The sequence below is a fragment of the Telopea speciosissima genome, chromosome 7 (assembly GCF_018873765.1).
Source record: "Telopea speciosissima isolate NSW1024214 ecotype Mountain lineage chromosome 7, Tspe_v1, whole genome shotgun sequence".
Taxonomy (NCBI): Eukaryota; Viridiplantae; Streptophyta; class Magnoliopsida; order Proteales; family Proteaceae; genus Telopea; species Telopea speciosissima.
Genome location: NC_057922.1, coordinates 40992893 through 41013940, shown reverse-complemented (window position 1 = coordinate 41013940; position 21048 = coordinate 40992893). Strand labels below are relative to the sequence as shown.

The window sequence follows — 21048 nt, the reverse complement described above, 5'->3', positions numbered from 1 at the left end:
CATTTTGGATGGAATTAATGTATCCAGAATTCCAGATGCAAAAGAAAATTTGAGTGAAATGAACCCAAAAATGAAGAACTAAACAAAATTAAAATAGAGGAATTAAGGAACCTGTCCTGCTAGTTATGGAGAGGATCTGGGCAACTGGAAACTTTTCTCTTGCTTTCTTCAAAAACATTTTGAGTTTTGTTAAAACCCATTGCTCTTCTTTCACTGAAGAACTTATTGAACAAATCTTCATTCCTGCTCTTCTTCTTCTTCTTCTCATTCATGTAGGGGGTGAACGATTCATTTAACTATTGTAAGGTACGGCCCAAATCCAGAACGATTCTTTTAACTATATTATTACTTTTAACGAAAACCTCCTGCAACCCAAAACACATCTCCATGAGCCCCACCTAAAGCACTCCCCAGTAAACCCATTCTCTGCAAACCCAGAGAGAACCAATTTACAATAAAAAAAAATAAAAAAAAAAATCTAAAAGAGACGCTCCCAAAGAGATCTCTGACGAAGAAGTGTGAGATCGAACAAACGGGAGGCGGTTGGGGAAAACTCGAACAAAAGGGCTGAGTTTCACAAATATCTTCCACCTGTGTTGGTTGTCCTGGAATCAAATCTAAGAGAACTTTTTCGGGTTTCTCTACTGAAGCTTCTGGTTCAATCGGAGATACCAAACCAAAGATGACGACGGTGGTTTCTCCCCCAAATCACCTGAAGCAGTGCCCTGCAACGGAGAAGAACAGGAAAAAGCAGAAACCTGCTCTCTCGGTGAGCAGGTTGATGGCTTTTTTTTATTCAACGGCTACGATCAAAAAATAAAATATAAACGGTTCAGATTAAATTGTTGCGTTTAAAGAAAATCACCGTCGCGCTACCACCCGCTCAATAATTTTTCATAGACCTACTTTGACTTTGACTTGTTGACACTGACCAGCAGTAGACGGATAACTGAGCCCCATCATGATCCATGCATGCCAACACGCGCTTACGGCTTACCTTGTCATCTACTCATCCCTACGTTGTACCTCTTATCTACTCGAAAATATTATTTTTTCGGTTTCAACTGTGATCGTTAGATTGGCATTCCTTATAAGAGCTGGACTGATCTGCATATCCTCATTCGGTTAACTGCTGAGTAATTGGATCATCAGCATAGCAACGATGTGGAGGCACGTTTGGCCGAGATCCGCTGCTATTTCCGGCGTACGAGGGCTGCGACGATCGTGCAGCGTTAGACGCGTGCACTCCTGTGCTTGTGACTGGGAGCAGCTCACCATACCTCCTCTCTTCTCTTCTCGAATTCTCTTTCGCAATGCATCCGCATCTGTTCCATCTGTGGAGAAAGTTATTGTAAGTGTCCTCTTCTTCGTTCAATCCATAACTTATCGTAGTTCGTTAATTTTTATTTTGAATTGCTATGGTTTCTGGCTTGCAGTTTAGGGCTTTTTGTATCTGAGATGAACATGCAGTTGCATACTTTTGGTTCCTTTTCTTTGCTATTCTGTAAACGTTAGACTGATTCGTTATGTGAACAACCAATTTTGGATTTTCTATTATTTCTCGTTGTCCTTTTTCTATTCTTCCTTTGTCCCTCTCAATCTTGAACCTGATCGAGTTCAACTTTCTCACCCCACCCTGCAACACGTTTTTCCCCATGATCTAATTGCTTGTATCCCAAGTTGACATGACGTAATCCTCTCGTACAATCTAGTCTGTGTATTCCATGCCCGTATGCTTATTTAGAGTGAGAAGCTAATTTTATTTTATTTACTTTACTAATTCGAATTGCTTAATTAATTTTTTTTTGGTATTTCATTTATCACATTTCATTGGTATCTTTCTCTCTCATTCTTTTAATTTCTGTTGTGGTTGAAGAATTCATACGCCGGCAAGAAATGTTTCTTTTCAAGTCAAGCTTTGGTTGATCTTCCAGTTGGTGGGATAGTTGAGGTGCCCTTAGCGCAAACTGGTGAAGGTATTGCTGAATGCGAACTTCTCAAATGGTTCGTAAGGGAGGTGAGTAAACAAAACTTATTTTATTGGTATCCTTCGGTCTTTTTCCTTTTTCTTCCCATGATGCTCTTTTCTCTCTTTTTCTTGGGGTTGGGGAGAGGGATATTATTCTTTTGGCTTCTTTCATGTTATTAACTTATTACTAAAAAGAAAATAACAGTTTAGAATTGTTTCTAGAACGGCTGTTGCAACATCTTATACACGCAGCAAAAGCTTCCATTGTTGTGGCCATTTCTTGATGTTATATGTTTGTTTCATAATAAATCTAGAGATGGCATCAGTTGGAAATTTTTTAGTTAAAACAGGATTTGGCCAATTTGAGCAACCTAGTCTCCTTGACCATCTTCTGCAATATCAGCATCATACTCCAACAGCTTCAACAACGCCCCCCCCCCCCCCCCCCCCAAAAAAAAAAAAAAAAAAAAAACCCCTTCAATTATCAGAATCACAACCCCGAACACCAATCATTTTTCTTCAAGTTCATGTGAAGACCCAATATGCCTGACTTGCTGTTTGAACACCTTTATGAAAACAATATCATCTGTGTGTTGTAAATGGGAGTTTATGGTGTATCTGTCATGCTTCTTACCTGTTCATGTGCTCTCCGAGATGTAATTAAAATTTTTTGGTGGTGGTGGGGTAATTGACTGTGTAAAATTCGATGTGCTTTACCAGGTTTAAAATTGGTATTTACTGTAGGTACGTCATTGGTTCCCTCATCTTGTGGACGTAACATTTACCTGATGTTCACCATTTTACTGAAATTATTCAAGATTTTACTCCTTTGTAGGGCCTGAAAGTTCTTTTAATGTTTGGTAGCATAAACAACAGCTCTATGTGTAAATAATTCCTAACCTCAATAAGCCAGATGGTAAATACTACTGATCTTCTATGGCAAGCCATTCCTTGGATAAATTATTTTTTTGATATCATAATTCCAATCACAAGAGGTGTTAGAATAGGAAACTCTAAAATGGTAGCATTATATGATCCTAATATATAGGATAAACTTCAGCTCTGCTATTGATATTATCTTGTTCAACTAAGGATCTGTTTCACTCTCATAATTTGTTTGCTAGCATGTTCTATGGCCTGTTCTTTAAGTTACAGCAAACTAGATACATTGTTAATTCTCTTATGGCAGGGAGACCAAATTGAAGAATTTCAGCCCCTATGTGAAGTTCAGAGTGATAAAGCAACTATTGAAATAACAAGTCGTTACAAGGGAAAAGTTTCACAGATTCTTTATAGTCCTGGTGACATAGTGAAGGTAAAATGATAGAAGCATCTGCCTGCAAGGTGAAAATGTAGTTTCTATCAGGAATCCAATTCTCCTTGTCCCCCTTGTGTGGGGGCATTGGACTATTCTTTCTTTTATGATTTTGGTGATAATGGGCAATCTTCTTCTGCTAATCTTTTGTGGAACCCAACTTATTGAATGAAATTTGAAGCAGTGGTTAAAAATTATATATTCCACCTAAATTTGGAAGGAACCCATCCACATATCTTAGGTTTCTTTCATTTCATTTGGTAAAACAAAAAAAATTACAAACAAAATTATGGACGATGTATGTTAATTTATCCATTCGTGTTTTATTTAGCTTTGATAAGATAACCTATATGTAATCAAGGATGTAAAAAACAATATCTGATGCATTTGCTGCCAGTTGAGTAGAGAAAGATGTGCCATTGTGAAAGATTTTACAAGGCTCTCAAATCCTCAATCTAATCATCTAAATACTAGCATATTCTCTACTATTCTCCATCCTTATCCACTCAGAGAACATGCCTACTCTTTAGACAATATCAAGAGAACGACCAAGAAACTCTATACAATCGAGAGCCATAGAGACATCCATTCCAACCCAACCAGTTACTCTTTTGGCCTCCATTCAAATTATTTTTTAATTCTCACCTATTTTCCAACCCTATTTATATAACTAACCTTATTTTCAAAACTAGGGTTGCACATAGGCTGTTGTATGATGTAGTTTAGGCCTGAATTTGTACCATTTGACCTGTTCCTATTGAAAATTTGGTGAATGCTAGGCCTAGCTGGGACTTACACCCTTGTTTAATTTTAGTAGACTCTATAGTTTTGTCGTGAGCTATAATCTTTGCCCTTTAGGATCATAAAGATGAGACCAAAGTGCATTAGTTTATCAAACCATGCCAATTTAGGGCTAAATCAACTTTTCACATTGCCTGGTACCATACCCTTTTGTAGGAAGATTTTGCCGTACTTTAACATCTCTTCTGATACACGAGAAATTTTTTATCTATAATGCAGAAAAGAGTTCCTGTACACATGGTGTACAGTGGGGGGGGTTATATAATGTAGTCCTATATAGGCCCTAATAGGAGCCAGGTAAGATCAGAATTCTGTAACTGTTTACAGATGTGGGCTGTTTAGGGTAAAACTAGGATTAGGGTTGGATATTGGGAAAGGGATTTATAGGGTATTAATGGGCAGGTCTAGAGGGCTATTATGGTATAAAAAGGTTAGGGTTTGGATGAGTTTTGAAATTCTGCAATTTTGGGTAGAATTGAAATTTAGGTCAAAATTAGGGTTAAGTTAGGTTTAGGTTAGGGTTGCCTTATATGGTAATGATAGGCAAGTGTAGGGAAGTCTAATGGTATAGGTTTTATGATGTTTGAGTGAATGGAAGTAGGTTAGCTGAGTTGAACAGCAAGATAAGGTTATTGGAGACAATTCCTAATGGAGGTAGGAGTAGGGGATTCTAGGGTTTAGGGTGGTGGGGGTTTGATGAAACTTGGATCGAGTGTCAATAATGATGTAAGGGATGTATGCTGAAAGTTTGGTTTGAAACTAATGGACAGATTTGAAGTTATGGAGGAATCCTACTTAGGGTAGGAGTGAGAAGAAGGTGGTTTAAACAAAGTTCAGATTCAAACTTACTGGATTTGAAAAGATCTTCAATGGCAGCAGCTTTGAAGATGAACAATGGGGTCTCCCGATCTACAAGATGCAAGGAGATAAGTATCAGCCCTCCCGATCTTCATGATGCAAGGAGTCGATTGGAGATCCACCAATCCCTCACCTTGATATTTTTTTTTGGTGATTAAATAAATATATTACCAAAGCCCGAGAAGGGCGAGGGGGAGAAAGAGGGGGGGGGGGAATATACAAAAGAGGGGGAGAAGGAGAGAGAGGGGGGGAGCCCCGAGCCCCGCTAGGGGGAAGGGCTAGGGAGTAACAAAGCTCTATCTAGACCCCAGGATACAACAATGTGCCTGTTCCTTGGGGTATCCCTAAAGGCCTTGTGAGGCAAAAGACTAAGCTTAGAGGAAACATCCCAGGAGATGGCTTTCCAAATCGAGCTAAAGGAACGAGATTTGGAAGTCCATCTCCTTAGGTTCCTCTCCATCCAAATGTGATAGACAGTAGCGCCGAGCACTAGCTTACCAACGGTGTCACAAGTGGTGCATCTAGGAAAGGTCAAGGTCATCCAAGGCCACTCTCGAGCGAATGGTAGAATGCTCCTGCTGCGAGGCCAGATGAACGACAGGGCTTTTTTCCAGATGGTGGAAGAAAAAGGGTAGGCGAAAAAAAGATGGTCAATGTCTTCGGAGCCATTCCTGCAGAGAATGCAAGGGGTAGGGACAGGGACTCTTCGGTGGGCGAGGAAGGCTTGGGTTGGGAGGCAGTGGCTTAGGGTTCTTCAGACAAGGAAGCTGTGGTGGGGGATGTGACCTTTAAACCAGACTAGCTTGTGCCAATGGACCGAGGGAGCTTGAGGTCTAACTAGGTTCCAAGCAGATTTGAAGCTAAAAAGGCCATTGTTGAAGGGAAGCCAACAGACCTTGTCCGCAAGACCGGGGGGGGGGGGGGAAGGGGGGAGGGGAGGGAGGGAGGCCCAGATCATGGAGAGGGGGGGGGACCAATTGCCATTAGAGATGATGGAAGAGAGGGGGACAGATTTTGGAATCCTGGAAGAGTAAATTTCCCTAGGACCAAAGAAGTTATAGAGAACTCCAAAAGGATGCCAAGGGTCGAGCCATAAGGAGGTGGAGGACCCATAAAAAATGGAGGAGGAAATGGCTGAGAGAGCCAGAGGGCGGAGGAGGATGATTTTCCACCAGATCCAGGAGCAATCTCTAGGGATGGAGACTGTCTAGATGGAATCGTTTCTGAGAAGGTGGGAGTAGACCCACTGAACCCAAATGGAGTCATGCTTGGAGGAGATTTTCCAGATAAGCTTTAAGATTCCGGCAGTGTTGGAATCGCGGATGCGGCGAATGCCAAGACCACCTTCAAATTTGGGACGGTAGATGGATTTCCAGCTGATCGGGTGGAGGAATTTGGAGGATTCCTTCACCTTGATATTACTCACAAGGCACACTCACGATGGAGCAATGACAGCAAGCATAAAGCTGAGTTTTTATTAATCAAAATTCGTATTCAATGCTGGCCTCCCTTACAAACTCATATAGAAGACTCAAAAATAGACTTAGACACTAAAAAGGAAAGTCCTAATCCTATCCCTAACCAATTAGCTAGCTTAAATTGACTAGGAAACTGAAATAGACTCAAAATAGAGTTCTAATCCAGCCCAACTAAACAACTAAAAGAAAAACTAATAAAATCACTTAAATTGAACCATTGGTTGAACCGGTTCAATTTAAAACACCAAATAAAAAGCTAAGTATGGAAATAAAACTAAGTATGGGAGCTAATCCCGTATGCAACCTATTTACCCATATTTTAGGCTCATAAAAGTGGCCTATTACATTAGAAACCCATGGGATCAAATGCCCAACATGCATGTAACCCAACCCTAGACTTATTCTCAATGAAACAAGCCCTATTTGGTGTTGAATCTGCATCAGTATATCCAGCCATTTGGGACCTGATTTTTCAGAAAACAATGTACAGAAAATTAGGTTATCTCAAGGAAAAAAGAAATAAAGAACTACAATGTGAGTTGTAAACCATAGGGATTCAGAAATCAATTTATAAAACCGATCGAAAACAACTCCTCCAGTTTGCCTAGGCTGTGTTACATTTGTCTACAAGAACTCATTTCTTTCAAGTTTTGTGGAAAAAGACTGCACTTTTTTCCAAAAGGTTTCAACCTCCAACTTCTTTGTCATTCGGTCTAAATGCTACATGAAGAACATAAACCAGATGACAGAACGGGGAGACCTAGGATGTAGAAGATCATAACATGAGTGATTTGGCAGATTTGGATTCCTATTTATCCACTGCAGACCAATCATCAAAGTTAGGGTTCCACCTTGGGATCCAGAAAAAAGGCAAATTTCCACTACACAATATTCACATGAAAGTAAGATGACTTGCTCCTTTATCCTCCTTACAAAAAACTAAAGTTAGTACTTAATCACCCCCAAATAATGAAGAGATAGCATTGGGGATCCTTTCCATCTGACCACAACAACAAATAGTAAGAAGTAGAATCCCCAAGAAAAGATTTTTTTTTTCACCAAATATTTCAATCTCCAACCGCTAAGTGGATTGATCATGGAAATTATGTTAAATGTTGCACTCCAGAAAGAACAAAACAGACACTCCACAATTTCTACATGAAACTGAAGATGATTTACACTTTTATCCTTCTTACAAGTATACTCACATTAATCTTTTTTTTTTTTTTGGATAGATTACTTGCATTAATCATTAATCACTCACAACTAATTAAGAAATTATATTCATGACTGGCAAGGGTTGGTATTTTATCTTGCTGTTTTTGACTTTTCATGTTTTTATAAAAGGGGCTGGAAGATTGTCACCCTCTAAGAAAAAGAAAAAGATTTGGTTACGTGCAAATTGGGCCGGGCTCAATGTTGAACCTAAATGAGACGGCTGCTACTGAGACGGCTCAAGCTCAACTAGGTCTATGTTTGGTTGTCAAAAAAAGAAAAGAAAAAATTCAAAAAATTCTGAATTTGAGAAGAGAGATAGAGACATAAACCAATCATTGCATCATCACCTATTTTATCCAATCGATCCTGTTTGATATGCTTGCCGCAGAGAAAGGCTCTTTCTAATAATTGGTAAAAGAAGTCTTTCCAGTCGGGCAGAATGAAAAAGATAATATTGATTGAGATCCTATGAAGGAAAACCAACTATCATGATTTTGTCTCATTATGTTTTTTCTTTTCTTTTCTTGGCATCCAATCATAGCCTAGGTTCAAAATATATCGATTTCCAAACCTAGACACGGAGAACTTGCACCCACTAGATTTGGTGGATCAATTTTTTCTATGCATAATTATTTTGGTATCTTGAAAAGATGATTATGGGTTGAACAAAAATTGCAGGTTGGAGAAACTCTTCTCAAGATGGCTGTGGAAGAATCTCAGGTCCCATCTGTGAGTTCTGATGGTTTGGAAAATACAACACATTTGAATTCTGAGTTGTGTAAAGAAAACATTGGAGGAGTTCTTGCAACTCCTGCTGTTCGGAATCTGGCAAAGCAGTATGGTGTAAATATAAAGGACATTCATGGAACTGGTAAAGATGGGAGAGTTTTAAAAGAAGATATCCAAAAATATGTTGACAGCAAAGGAACTATGAATACAGAATCATTTGCAACTTTACATGCAAGTTCATTAGAACATGTGGTGGTAAAAGAGGAGAAATCGTCATATCAGTTAGCTGCAGATGGATCTCAGTATGAAGATAAGACAATTCCCCTGAGGTAATACTCTTTGTGCATATGAAACTGTGAAAGACTTCCAAACCATGAACCTTGGATGTAGATGCATGTTCTGTGTTTCATATGCACAAAGAGGTAATACTCTTTGTGCATATGAAACTGTGAAAGACTTCCAAACCATGAACCTTAGATGTACGTGCATGTTCTGTGATTCATAGTAGTGAGATGATACAAATCATTTTCTACTGGTCAAAGATTCTATGCATTATGTGATGATAAAAATGTATATTATTAGGTGAAAAGGTAGCTAGTCTGGCTGGTCTAGAAAGGTATCTCTAGGCTATTGTCTTTGTTCTGTATGTAGTGGACTGATGTGGCCAATCCAACTGTAGGATAGGTTGAGTACCCTTTGAACTATCCATATGTCAAGTTCCATGGCCTATCAAAAACATAGGCCCATCATCTTGTTAATTTTGATTTTCTATAGTATATTTAGTCATCAAAACGATGGAGAGATGATGTGTCAATTCTAACTGCTAGATAGAGAAAGGATATGTGGATTGGTAGTCTATCAAATTTTGAAGCCAAATTAAGTCATATGGCCTACCATACATTGAACCTTATCTCTATTTGTCTAAATGTTGACCAAAATTGACTTGTTGGTTGTGTCACATGGTAAAATGCTTTTGGGATATATGGAGCTGTAAAAGTTGAAAGTGATGTAGAGCTGTAAAATTTGACGGCTAACTGAGCTGTCATGTGGCAGAAAAAAAAACTTAAAGGGGCCGTTCTAGATATACATCTCTAGACTGGCCACTCTCGATGACCTTTTAATTGATTGATAATTCTAAACAACCTCATCGAAATAATCATATCCAAAACACCCTTTCTCTTACCACTTTACAGCGTTTACTTGGCTGGAATATGCCAAATGGTAAAATATCTCTGAGCATTCATATTTCAAGTGCCAAAGCACCCTTATAAATGTATTGTCCTTGATCCTTCTTACAGATCTCTAGCTGTGAGATTATGTAAATTAGAAAAATACTCCTCAAATATGCATTTGATTTTCTCATTTTGCCACTTCGATAATTTAAAGATCTAAAGAAGGGATTAAGAATTGTATTATAAAACGTGTCAAGACCGGTAAAAGATTAAGAAATGAGTTTTTTGATAGATTTCTTATTGCTATTTTCTTTGCATAAATTGTTCCCATTATCATTGTAATTGTTGTTGTTAACTTGTTATTAAAAAAGCTGTATATAAGGAACTAGAACTCTTTTCTATCTTTTATGTGTTGAACAGGAATGAAATTATGCAATGAGTGTTTTGAACTGGTCAATTTCTTATACTCTTTGTCTTTGTTCTGCTTTAGGTGGTTCTTTTTCTCTGTGTAGTAAGTGAATCAACACTATGATGATATGTTACAATATCTATTTGAACCAAACATTTTTAGAATTTGTAGAAAGATTTTGATTCATGACTGATTCAATAATGCTTATTCAGGGGTTTTCAGCGTTCAATGGTTAAATCTATGACCATGGTTGCCACTGTCCCTCATTTTCATTATCTAGAAGAGATGAATTGTGATGCTCTTGTGGAGCTTAAAGCATCTTTCCAAGATGCAAATTCTGATCCAAATATCAAACACACTTACCTGCCGCTCTTAATAAAGTCACTTTCGATGGCATTGACTAAATATCCCATTTTAAATAGTACCTTCAGCGAGGAATCATATGAGGTTATATATAAAGGTACGTAGACACATTGATCTCCCATAGGTGGTTTCATTTCTATTAAAATTTCCTTTTTGAGATAACTGTTTATTTTTGTCAACTGGAGCTCTAAAATAAGACATAAGTGAAAGTATTGCAGGCAGTAAATAGATGATTAGAGATGTTTGCTTCACCTTCAAGGAAATTATTGTTCCATTATACTATGGCCCATGCTGATTGAGTCCAGGTGTTCTGGATTACCATTAATTTAACACACACAGCTTATTCTGTATGATAAGTCTTGAATATGATCACTTTTTGCATCAGTTAATGAGCAACTATGTTCATCTTTAAAATGGAACATAAGGTTGGTGGAGGGCATATGAAATGATGATCTGAAAAGGCTATAGACTTGCCAAATTCTTTAAAAGTGAGAAGCTAAAATCCTTGAGGTCCTAATTTTCCATGTTATTGGTGAACCGACTTGGAAATAAGAGGTATCACAGCCAAAATAGAAGACCTGGAGGGAACTTCCTCCATGACAAGATTTTTGACCAGACATGATGTCTTGCATAGTGAAAGATCATTCTTTTTTTATGTTAATAGGGCTCTTAGAAAAGTTCAAACTCTAAGTAAGAACAAACTTTACTTAATGATCAACAATCAACATACTGCATTTTCTTCTTTTATTTCTTCTTTTAATAGCCCTCCTTGGCTTGTCTTGAAGTTTTACTGTAGCACGAGGAAAAAATAGGAGCATCATTTTATATAGGGTTTTGCTTGGTGTAATAGTTAAATCTTCAATGGATCGATTCTAATGAGATATCAAAGGGTTAACAACTAAGAGAAAGGGACGAAGGAGAGAAGAGAGGTTGGGAGAGAATCGATTGTGTGTTTTGAGTGATTCTCAACACACATAATAACTTCATTAATAAACTTCTGGAAATTACATAAGCCTCCCTAGGGAGGAAAGAAGAAATAAAAAGAAAGAATAAATAACAACTAAGTCATGTCTTATAATAAGACGATGACAGAACTACCCTTACACACATAACTCTAACACTCCCCCTCAAGCTGGAGAATACATATCATACATTCCCAGCTTGCACAATAAGGTACTAAATAGACTAGGACTGAGACCCTTGGTGAAGATATCTGCTACTTAATCACCTGTCTTCACAAAGGGAGTACAAATGCACCTAGAGTCCAGCTTCTCTTTGATGAAGTGTTGATCAACCTCAATATGTTTGTTTTGATCATGCTGAACCAGATTATGGGCAATGCTTATAGCAACTTTGTTGTCACAATAAAGTCTCATTGGCCCTTCAGTTTCAGAACTCAAGTCTTGAAGTAGTCTCTTTAGCCATATAAGCTCACACACTCCATGAGCCATGGCCCTAAACTCAGCCTCTGCACTGGATCTAGCTACAACTGGTTGTTTCTTGCTCCTCCAGGTAACTAGATTTCCACCCACAAAGGTACAGTGCCCAGAATTAGATCTCCTAGCAAAGATTGAACCAGCCCAATCAGCATCTGTGTAGCCTTCAATCTACAAATGATCATGCCTGGCAAATAGAAGACCTTTTCTTGGACAAGATTTCAAATATCTAATGATGCGATATACCGCATCCAGATGTCTACTCCTGGGAGCATGCATGAACTGACTTCCCACACCAACTGCATAAGAGATGTCTGGTCGAGTCAAGGAGAGAGAGATTAGTTTTCCAACCAACCTTCGGTACTTGCTTGCATCTATAAGCATAGTTCAAAATCTCGCGAAATTTGGGCGATATTTCGCCAAATTTCGTATATCTCGAGCTGTCCGAGATACGATACCAATCCGAAATGGAAAAATACCATATTTCGACGATATCTCGTGAGATATCGACGAAATATCGTGGACTCACGATATATCGCGAGATATTGAAAAAGTCACGTGCAATATTTCGAATATTTCGGAAATTTCGGTCATCTCGTTTCGGAAATTTCGGAAATCTCGGTAATTTCGGTAATCTCGTTTCGAAAATTTCGGAAATCTCGGTCATTTTGGCATTTTACACCCACAGAAAAATACCATATTTCGACGAAATTTCGGTATCTCGGAAATTTCGGTCAAACCGAAACACCGAAACGAAACGAGATTTAGTACCATGTCTATAAGAGAAGAACCACATTCATCACCAAGCTTATGATTCGAACCAATGGGGGATGTTACTGGTTTGCACTCCATCATGCCTGTCTCTTTTAGAAGATCCAAGACAAATTTCCTTTAGCAGATGTTGATTCCTTTCCTTGATCTAGATACTTCAATACCCAAGAAGTATTTCAAGAGTCCAAGGTCTTTGATCTCAAACTGTTTAGCCAGATAAGACTTCAATCTGTTTATCTCAATAACATCATTCCCAGTTACAACAATGTCATCAACATAGACAATGAGAGCTGTAACTGTACCATTACCTCTTCTGATAAACAAGGTGTGGTCAGCTTGACTCTAATAATACCCATTCTTCAGGATGGCTTGTCTAAATCTCTCAAACCAGGCCTTAGGAGACTGCTTGAGGCCATAGAGAGCTTTCTTCAAGAGACACACTTTCCCTTCAGCTGAGGGACACTTATAACCAGGTGGAGGCTGCATGTACACTTCTTCTGCTAAATCTCCATGAAGAAATGCATTCTTCACATCTAATTGGTACATTGGCCAATCTTTATTGGCCGCCACTGAAAGAAGAACCCTGATTGAGTTATGCTTGGCTACAGGGGCAAAAGACTCCTGGTAGTCAATGCCATACATTTGACTATACCCTTTTGCAATCAGCCTAGCTTTGTATCTTTCTACTGTATCATCGGATCTATACTTGATGGTATAAATCCATCTGCATCCAACTAGAGTTCTCCCCCTGGGAAGATCAACTAGAGTCCAAGTATTATTCTTTTCCAGAGCAACCATTTCCTCAGACATTGCTTGCATCCATTTTGGATCGGATAAGGCCTCTGTGACATTTTTTGGAATGGAAGAAGACTCAAGGGCAATGGAAGAGGCAATACCTATAGGAGAAATAGAGTCATAGGAAACAAACTGGGCTATGGGGTTAATATAAGCTCTCTTCCCCTTTCTCATAGCAAGAAGTATTACCTGACTGAGGAGGATGAGACTAAGGATGTGGATCCAAAGAGGGGTTTTGGCAGGGTTGTTTTCCCTTCAACGCATACCGGGGTTGCATTCCTTTTCCCTTCAACAAGCATTCACCTCTTGTGAATACAACATCTTTGAATATTATTCCCTTGTATTCTTTTTTTCTGCTAGTATCACCACCACTACTAGCATCGATATCAACAACACCATCAGCATCAACAACATCCGCATCTTTGTATTTTCCAATATCAAATAGGAATGGGGAAGTGGAGGCAAAGGAGATAGAAAAGGAACGACATCAGCAACCTGTTCACTTCTAGTACTCTCCCCCTGAAGAGGATGCTGAGGAGAGGAAAAATAAGGAATAGACTCAAAGAAGGTGACATCTTTGGAGAGAAGTCGCCTTCGGGAAGGAGGATGGTAGCACTTATACCCTTTGGTTAAATCAGAGTAGTCCAAGAAGATGCACTTGAGAGCTTTGGGATCAAGCTTGGTGTGGGCTGATTTGTTGACATGAACATAGCAAACACAACCAAAGACTTTTGGAGGCAAGGAGAAGACTGAGGATTGAGGAGAAAGAAGAGCCAGAGGAGATTTGGAGCTAAGGAGTGGAGTTGGCCTCCGGTTAAGAAGAAAGGCAGCGGTAAGAAGTGCATCAGACCAGAAAGTCTTAGGCACATGCATTCCAAAGAGAAGACCGCTGGTGATTTCCAACAAGTGGCGGTTTTTTCTCTCAGCCACCCCATTTTGTTAAGGGATGTCAACACATGCCAGTTGATGGATGATGCCATTATTAGTAAAGAACTGTTGGAGCCCCCCATACATGTACTCACCCCCCTTATCAGACCTAACAATTTTGATCCGAGTACCAAACTGAGTACTGATAAGTTGATAAAAATCCTTAAAAGCATCACAAACATCACTCTTTTGTTTCAACAAAACAGTCCAAGTAGACCTAGAATAATCATCCACAAATGAAACAAAGTAATGAAATCCAGACAAGGAAGTAGTAGGAGAAGGCCCCCAAACATCAGTATGAGCAAAAGAAAAAGGTGCAGTAGATCTATTACCATGATAAGGATAAGATGTGCGACAATGCTTAGCAAAAATACAAGATTCACATTGAAAAACATAAGAAGAAGGAAAAGAAGTAAACAAGTGGGGTAACTGTCTCCTCATAACAACAAAAGAGGGATGACCCAAACGTTGATGCCAAAGCATTACAGACTCCAAAGTTCTACGGTCTCTGACCACAAACATAAGCTGCAACAGTAGATTGATCAGGTAACTGTGGTTCAAGAAGGTAGAGTCCTCCTTTGTCAGTCCCACTGCCAATAATCCTCTTTGTCTCCAATTCCTGAAAAAGACAATAGGAAGGAAAGAAAGTGACACAACAATTTAAGGTATTGGTTAGGTGACTCACTAATAATAGATTAATAGCAAAATCAGGAACATGAAGGACAGACTCAAAGGAAATAGAAGGAGTAACTCTCACATTACCCTTACTAGAGACAGAAGAAAGGGAACCATCAGCAATCCTTACCTTGTCCCGGCCAGAGCAAATGGAGCAGGAATCATAATAATGTGATATACCAGTCATGTGATCAGAGGGTCCAGAGTCAATAATCCAGGTGGGTGCAGTAGAAGGAGCAGACGAGACCTGCAAAGTTGTGGCAGAAGGAGCTGACTCTCCAGAGGTAGAACCAGTAGCTAACCCTCCAAGGTGAGACATCAACCGGCAGAGAGCTGCAATATCATCTTGTGAAATGGAGTTAGGAGCAGGCTGGGGTCCAGATGTCTCAGACTCAGATGTCACAGAGTGAGCCCTAGCTCCCCCTCGCTTGCCTCCACGGGCACTAGATGAACCACCACGCATACCAGGGGGCTGCCCATGAAGATCCCAACACCTGTCCTTGGTGTGTCCCAGCTTTCTACAGTGATCACATTTAAATCTCTCACGGTGATCTCCACAAGTTGGCCCTTGGCTTTTCTCCCCACTTTTCCAGTCTCTGTGGGAACTAGAAACAAGAGCAGATCTCTCTGTTGATGGTGTCATATCCATAGTTTTTCTCCTTATTTCCTCACTTTACAAGTAGCTACGCATTTCATCCAGAGATGGAAAGGGAGATCTCCCTAAGATTTGCAAGCGAAGAGGCTCATATTCTGGGTTAAGACCACCAAGCAAAATAAGGATCCTTTCCATTTTGTGGCTCCTGTAGACCTTTGCCTCATCATTAAAATTGGACAGCTGGAGCTTGCTATAATGATCATATTCCTCCCACGAGCTAATAACAATGTTGTAGTAGTTAGATATACTCCTATCACCCTGTTTCATATGGAAGATTTTTTAGGGATTTGATACATTTTGGCTGCATCACCAATCAAAAACCTTGGAGACATTGTCCCAGATATCTTTCGCAGTCTCCTTACTCATAAACCTCCTACCTATCTCAGGTTTCATGGAGAATATCAGCCAAGTTATAACAATGGAGTTCTCAGTCTCCCACTTGAGATAGCCTGGATCAGTAATGGCAGGCTCCTTAATAGAGCCAGTAATATACCCCAACTTTCCCTTACTTTGCAGAGGGAACTTCACAAAACAGGACCAATCCAAGTAGTTGGCATTGTCCAATTTCACAACAGAGAATTGGGTGTTGGGGTTATCAAAGGAAGCCATCATTTGGGAACCACTACTCAGGCTGCTAGCTGTAGTTGGTCCACTGACCTCAGAATCTTACCCAAACATAGTAGACACTTCAATAGTCAAACTAGTGTGCTGCTCAACTAGGGAGTACACTCAACCCAAATAAAGGAGGTAAACCATACACAAATGATTCTAAATCAACCAAATCAACTAGGCTAGGGCAAGGCCTAAAAAACAGCAGGCATACAGAGAGCAAAAAACTTGCATAACTCAAACCAAATTCTTCTAACACCCAAAGAACTTCAGTTCATAACACCCAACAAGTGGAACAAGGTGCAAACATTCCATTCTCAGCAACAAACAACCATCCAATGCAGCAATCTTCAAAAAAAGGTCAAACAAGAAGCAGAAACAGAGCTGCCGATTCCTGTACAGCAGCATAAAAGGGAGCAATAGTCTCTAAATCTTCCCCTTTAAGAATCAGGCTCTTAGGGCTTCAAAACAGCACTCCTATACGACTCAAATAAGCCTAGTTTCAAGGCAAAACAGTCTGCCAAAGGCAGAATCGAAACTCACACATCCCAAGACTGGCGGAAATTCTGGGTTATCTTCAAAGGCTTCACAGCAGCTTCCAGCCAAGCAACAGTCCTCTCAACAACCGAGAGGTCAGGGGTCTGAGAGAGCACCTCTAGGCAATTCAAATGCACTAGGTCTCATTCAAAGAGATGGAGAGATGAAGGAGAATTGAGACAATCACTCCACAAGCTGGTGGTAGCTAGGCAGACACCTTCTAAATCTTCAAACCACTTCAGCAGCTCCTAAACTCTCTCCATATGGACTTGGTTTGAAGAATAGCACTCCAAAGACTGTTAGAAGTATAGTTATCTCACATAGTACAGCCTCTAATGGAACCCTTTACATTTCTAGGGTTCCAAAGAGAGGAGAAGACAACCACTGAGCTCAGCCGACTCTCAAACCAGAGATGCTAGCTCTGATACCAAGTTAAATCTTCAATGGATCGAATCTAATGAGATATCAAAGGGTTAACAGCTAAGAGAAAGGGAAGAAGGAGAGAAGAGAAGAAGAGAAGAGAGATTGGGAGAGAATCGATTATGTGTGTTGAGTGATTCTCAACACACATAATAACTTCATTAATAAACTTCTGGAAATTGCATAAGCCTCCCTAGGGAGGAAAGAAGAAATAAAAAGAAAGGGTAAATAACAACTAAGTCATGTCTTATAATAAGACAATGACAGAACTACTCTTACACACATAACTCTAACAGTAATCCCTAGTGGTTACACCAAGCCTGTCACGATACGGTTCTGCCTGCATATATACAGACCAAACTAGTCATCATCGATTCGTACAATAAGGGGATGGGGTATTTTTGGTAATGAAAAGTTCAAGCTCATAATGATATTTTGTCCTATATGCAGGATTCTTTTGTCTTTTCTATGCCACGTAAGATGGTCATTGGTGACAGCTCATTGTCACCATGCATGGATGCATGAAGATTATTCATTTTATTTAGTTTTTTTGAGTTCTATTTTTCTGTTAGGATAATTATTATATGACTAGCAAGAGCTTAATGCAAATTGCCGAAGAGTTTGTAACTGTATTCTTTAATTTGAAACATTAAAGTTTCCTACTGGAAAGTTTCTTGCTTATCTATATCAAGCTGCTTCCAGCTGCTGTTTGAATACTAATGTTAACATTTTGTTATTCTTTTCCTGGAATTGGCCTCTTATCCTTATCTTATTTATTTATGGTTAGGATCCCACAATATTGGAATTGCTATGGCTACTCCGTACGGTTTAGTGGTACCAAACATAAAGAAGGTTCAGTCATTGTCCATCCTGGAGGTTAGCTCAATCCAGTTTCTTAACTGTAAATCAACCAAGCTTTTTCTTCTTTTCCAAGTTATGGGTTGAATTTATTGTTTTTTCATGCTTTAAAATTCACTTCATTAGCTTCTCATCAAAATCAAGTGGAATTGGCTAGCTTTAACCCATTCCCCCCCCCCCCCCAAATGTGTGTGAAAGAGGGGAGAGGAGGCTAGATGAAGTTTTTTCAGTTAGCAATTCAATAAGTCCAAGATCTCAAGAATTCAGACAACACCCCCACTCCGCCAAGGGAAAAACCAAGAACAACAACAACAAAAAGAAAGGGCCTGAAGAGTACTGAAGAGAATAAGAATTAATTAACTCGGTTAAGAAGGTGGATGAAACGCAATTTGGAACTTGGATAAAACAAATCCAACTAATTTAAACTGATGTCAAATAAGAATTTAAAATCAAACCAGACCGAAAGTTAGCAATAATAATAACGATGACAAAGTATTGATATTAATAATGACAACAAGAACAGCAACATCAATACTGATAACAGAAAAATATAAAGATTCTCCTGGACGGCTCAAGTTGGGGATTATGAAAACTCTCAGATATGGGTGGTCTACGAAACAAGGTGGGCTTTCACTGCACATACTGGTGCACTGGTGGGGTTCACTCAGAAATCAATACCTTTCTGCAAGGCCTGACTGATTGGAACATTTCCTTATCTGTGGAATATAATTCTCATAAATTCCAAGTCTTGTTGCTGAAATTTCAGAACTTAGCTTATAATATTATTGGTTTTCCTGAATTATACTTAAGTTGAATTATCAAATTGAAGAAGAATATCTTGTTATCATAATTGGACGTGGCAAACTAAAACTTGAAACTAAAACTGGTATTTTTAATATTTTAGAACGTGTGAAGGAAAAAGAAATGACAATTGTCCTTGTGTATGTGCTATGCCCTTTTAGGAGTTTAGTTGCTGTTTGGCACTGAGGAAGATGAGACTGCATTTTGTCCCCTTTATGTATCTCAAACATAGAAGCCTTTCTTTCCTTGTCCTCTATTTTTTTAGGTTTAAAAAAATGCTGAATACTGTATTAATGCTTGCTTGTCTCTGATTAGATTACAAAGGAGCTGTCACGGTTACAGCATTTGGCATTAAATAACAAGCTTAGCTCCGAGGATATCTCTGGTGGAACAATAACTTTAAGCAACATTGGAGCAATCGGTGGGAAGTTTGGCTCTCCCCTCCTCAACTTGCCTGAAGTTGCTATCATTGCAATTGGTCGAATCCAGAAACTTCCACGTTTTGCTGACGATGGAAATGTGTATCCTGCATCCATTGCCAATGTAAGCAGTACTATCTCTCTCTCTGTGGGTTGGGAGGATGTGTCGTTTTGTGTGTGTGTGTGGGGGGGGGGGGGGGTGGGGGGGGAAGTTGGGTAGTGGGGTGTTCTCTCATAATGTGTGGGAATGGAGTTCTCCACCCCCACACGAGAGGAAATCATTGTCATTTCACATTTAAGTGTAGAAAATGGATGTAACATCTAACAAGGGAGTGGACCTAGATTTTCTCATATACTCTCCATGCCCTCCAACGATTTTTGAATGATTAAACTGCCTCTTCATGCCAAGATATATTTCTTAGAACACATGGGAATGACTAAACCACATCTGCATGTGAAGATATATTTCTTTCAAAAAATAGGTAGAAACAATCATTTGAAGAATACTTGACACACTAATGGTGGTGAATTCTAACATTGCCTAATGTACATACTTCTTTGTGTGTTTAGCAAGGGAGGAATGAAAATTTTCATGTTATGCTTTACTCACTTTGATGTCACAGGAGATCCTCAAGAGGTCATGGAAAGATCTTTTGCTTCTTCTTTCAAGGGGGAAAAGTCAATTTTAACCCTCCATGACCCTTTAAAGTGTAAATTGGTCTTCGTGAAAACCTGCTATTTCCCTTGGAAGATGGTTCCCTTTAAACCCTCTCTCCCCTCTCTCCCCTCTCATCCCGAGGCTTCTCCCTTGAGTAGTAGTAGATGGAGGATGACAGATTGCAATATTTAGGCACCAGCTTCCGTCTGCATTTAGGATTTGACACCATCTTTGGTGGAGTCTTCAAAATATTTTCTGCTTGGTATTTGAATATGGTATTGGTATTTATGATTAGTTGTCTTGCTATTTAATTACCTCATAAAATACTTTTCTTTTTGGGTCATATACTTGCACAGAAACTGTACTTGCTATGTCATCTGCTTCTGTTTCCTATCATCTATTTCTCTATTCTTTGTTAAGAAAATTTTCATAATCCTTTTTTTTCCCCAACTGTCCCCGTATTCATAGGTTTAAAAGCATAGGTTTCATACTTCCTCGAGGCTTGTACCTTACTATCAATGCCCAACCGCCTCAACTATGTTTTTCTCCTTTGAAAACCATGGCATTGCTTAGCGCCTACATAACCCCATGCATACATGCATCAGGATCCACATTTGTATGCTTGCAATGATTCCTGAAATTTGGGGTAATATCCATGTCTAGTCTTTATTTAATGAAAGACCAGGCGAATGGTTGCAGGTTATTGGGGACTGCCCTGCTGATCTTGATTGAGTCTTATGCCTACTTATCTATTTATTTGGAAGTTTATATATTTTAGAATTTTTTTTTTTCGGTTTGGCATTGAGTTGGAAAAAAATATGGGAGAAACTGCAGTATTGAGATGATAATAATTTCAAGTTTTAATAATAAATGGAGGAGTTTCAGCGTGTCTGATGAAATTGAGGAGCTTCGTGCCAGACTGTGATGAGTTATCTTTGGTGTTGATGTTTAGCATCTCTAACTTTGAGTTTTCCCTTTAATAGGTAAATATTGGAGCAGATCACAGAGTTGTGGATGGAGCAACTGTTGCAAGATTTTGCAATGAGTGGAAGCATTTAGTTGAAAAACCTGAGCTGCTCGTTCTACACTTGAGATAGAACTCCCTACACTCCCATACACAGACGTAGAAAGTCACCTATGTATATATCATCATTGTCAGAGCCTTAACTAAGTTT

General features: G+C 39.2%; 1 protein-coding gene across 1 annotated transcript; it reads left to right on the top strand.

The window, feature by feature from the left end:
- Nucleotides 1-1071: 1071 nt before the first annotated feature.
- Nucleotides 1072-20979, top strand: LOC122670066 (lipoamide acyltransferase component of branched-chain alpha-keto acid dehydrogenase complex, mitochondrial-like). Its single transcript, XM_043867020.1, has 8 exons — nt 1072-1351; nt 1877-2017; nt 3159-3284; nt 8318-8697; nt 10162-10409; nt 17925-18013; nt 19112-19339; nt 20857-20979. Exons 1-8 carry the CDS (start codon nt 1163-1165, stop codon nt 20968-20970), a joined length of 1515 nt encoding a protein of 504 aa, XP_043722955.1. The 5' UTR covers nt 1072-1162; the 3' UTR covers nt 20971-20979.
- The last annotated feature ends 69 nt before the right edge of the window (nt 20980-21048 follow it).

Bases quoted from the DNA above. Each gene is read 5' to 3' on its own strand.
- LOC122670066 (XM_043867020.1), top strand. From the start codon at position 1,163: ATGTGGAGGCACGTTTGGCCGAGATCCGCTGCTATTTCCGGCGTACGA. The intron at 1,352-1,876 runs GTAAGTGTCCTC...TTGTGGTTGAAG, and splicing joins CATCTGTGGAGAAAGTTATT to AATTCATACGCCGGCAAGAA. The intron at 10,410-17,924 runs GTACGTAGACAC...ATTTATGGTTAG, and splicing joins ATATGAGGTTATATATAAAG to GATCCCACAATATTGGAATT.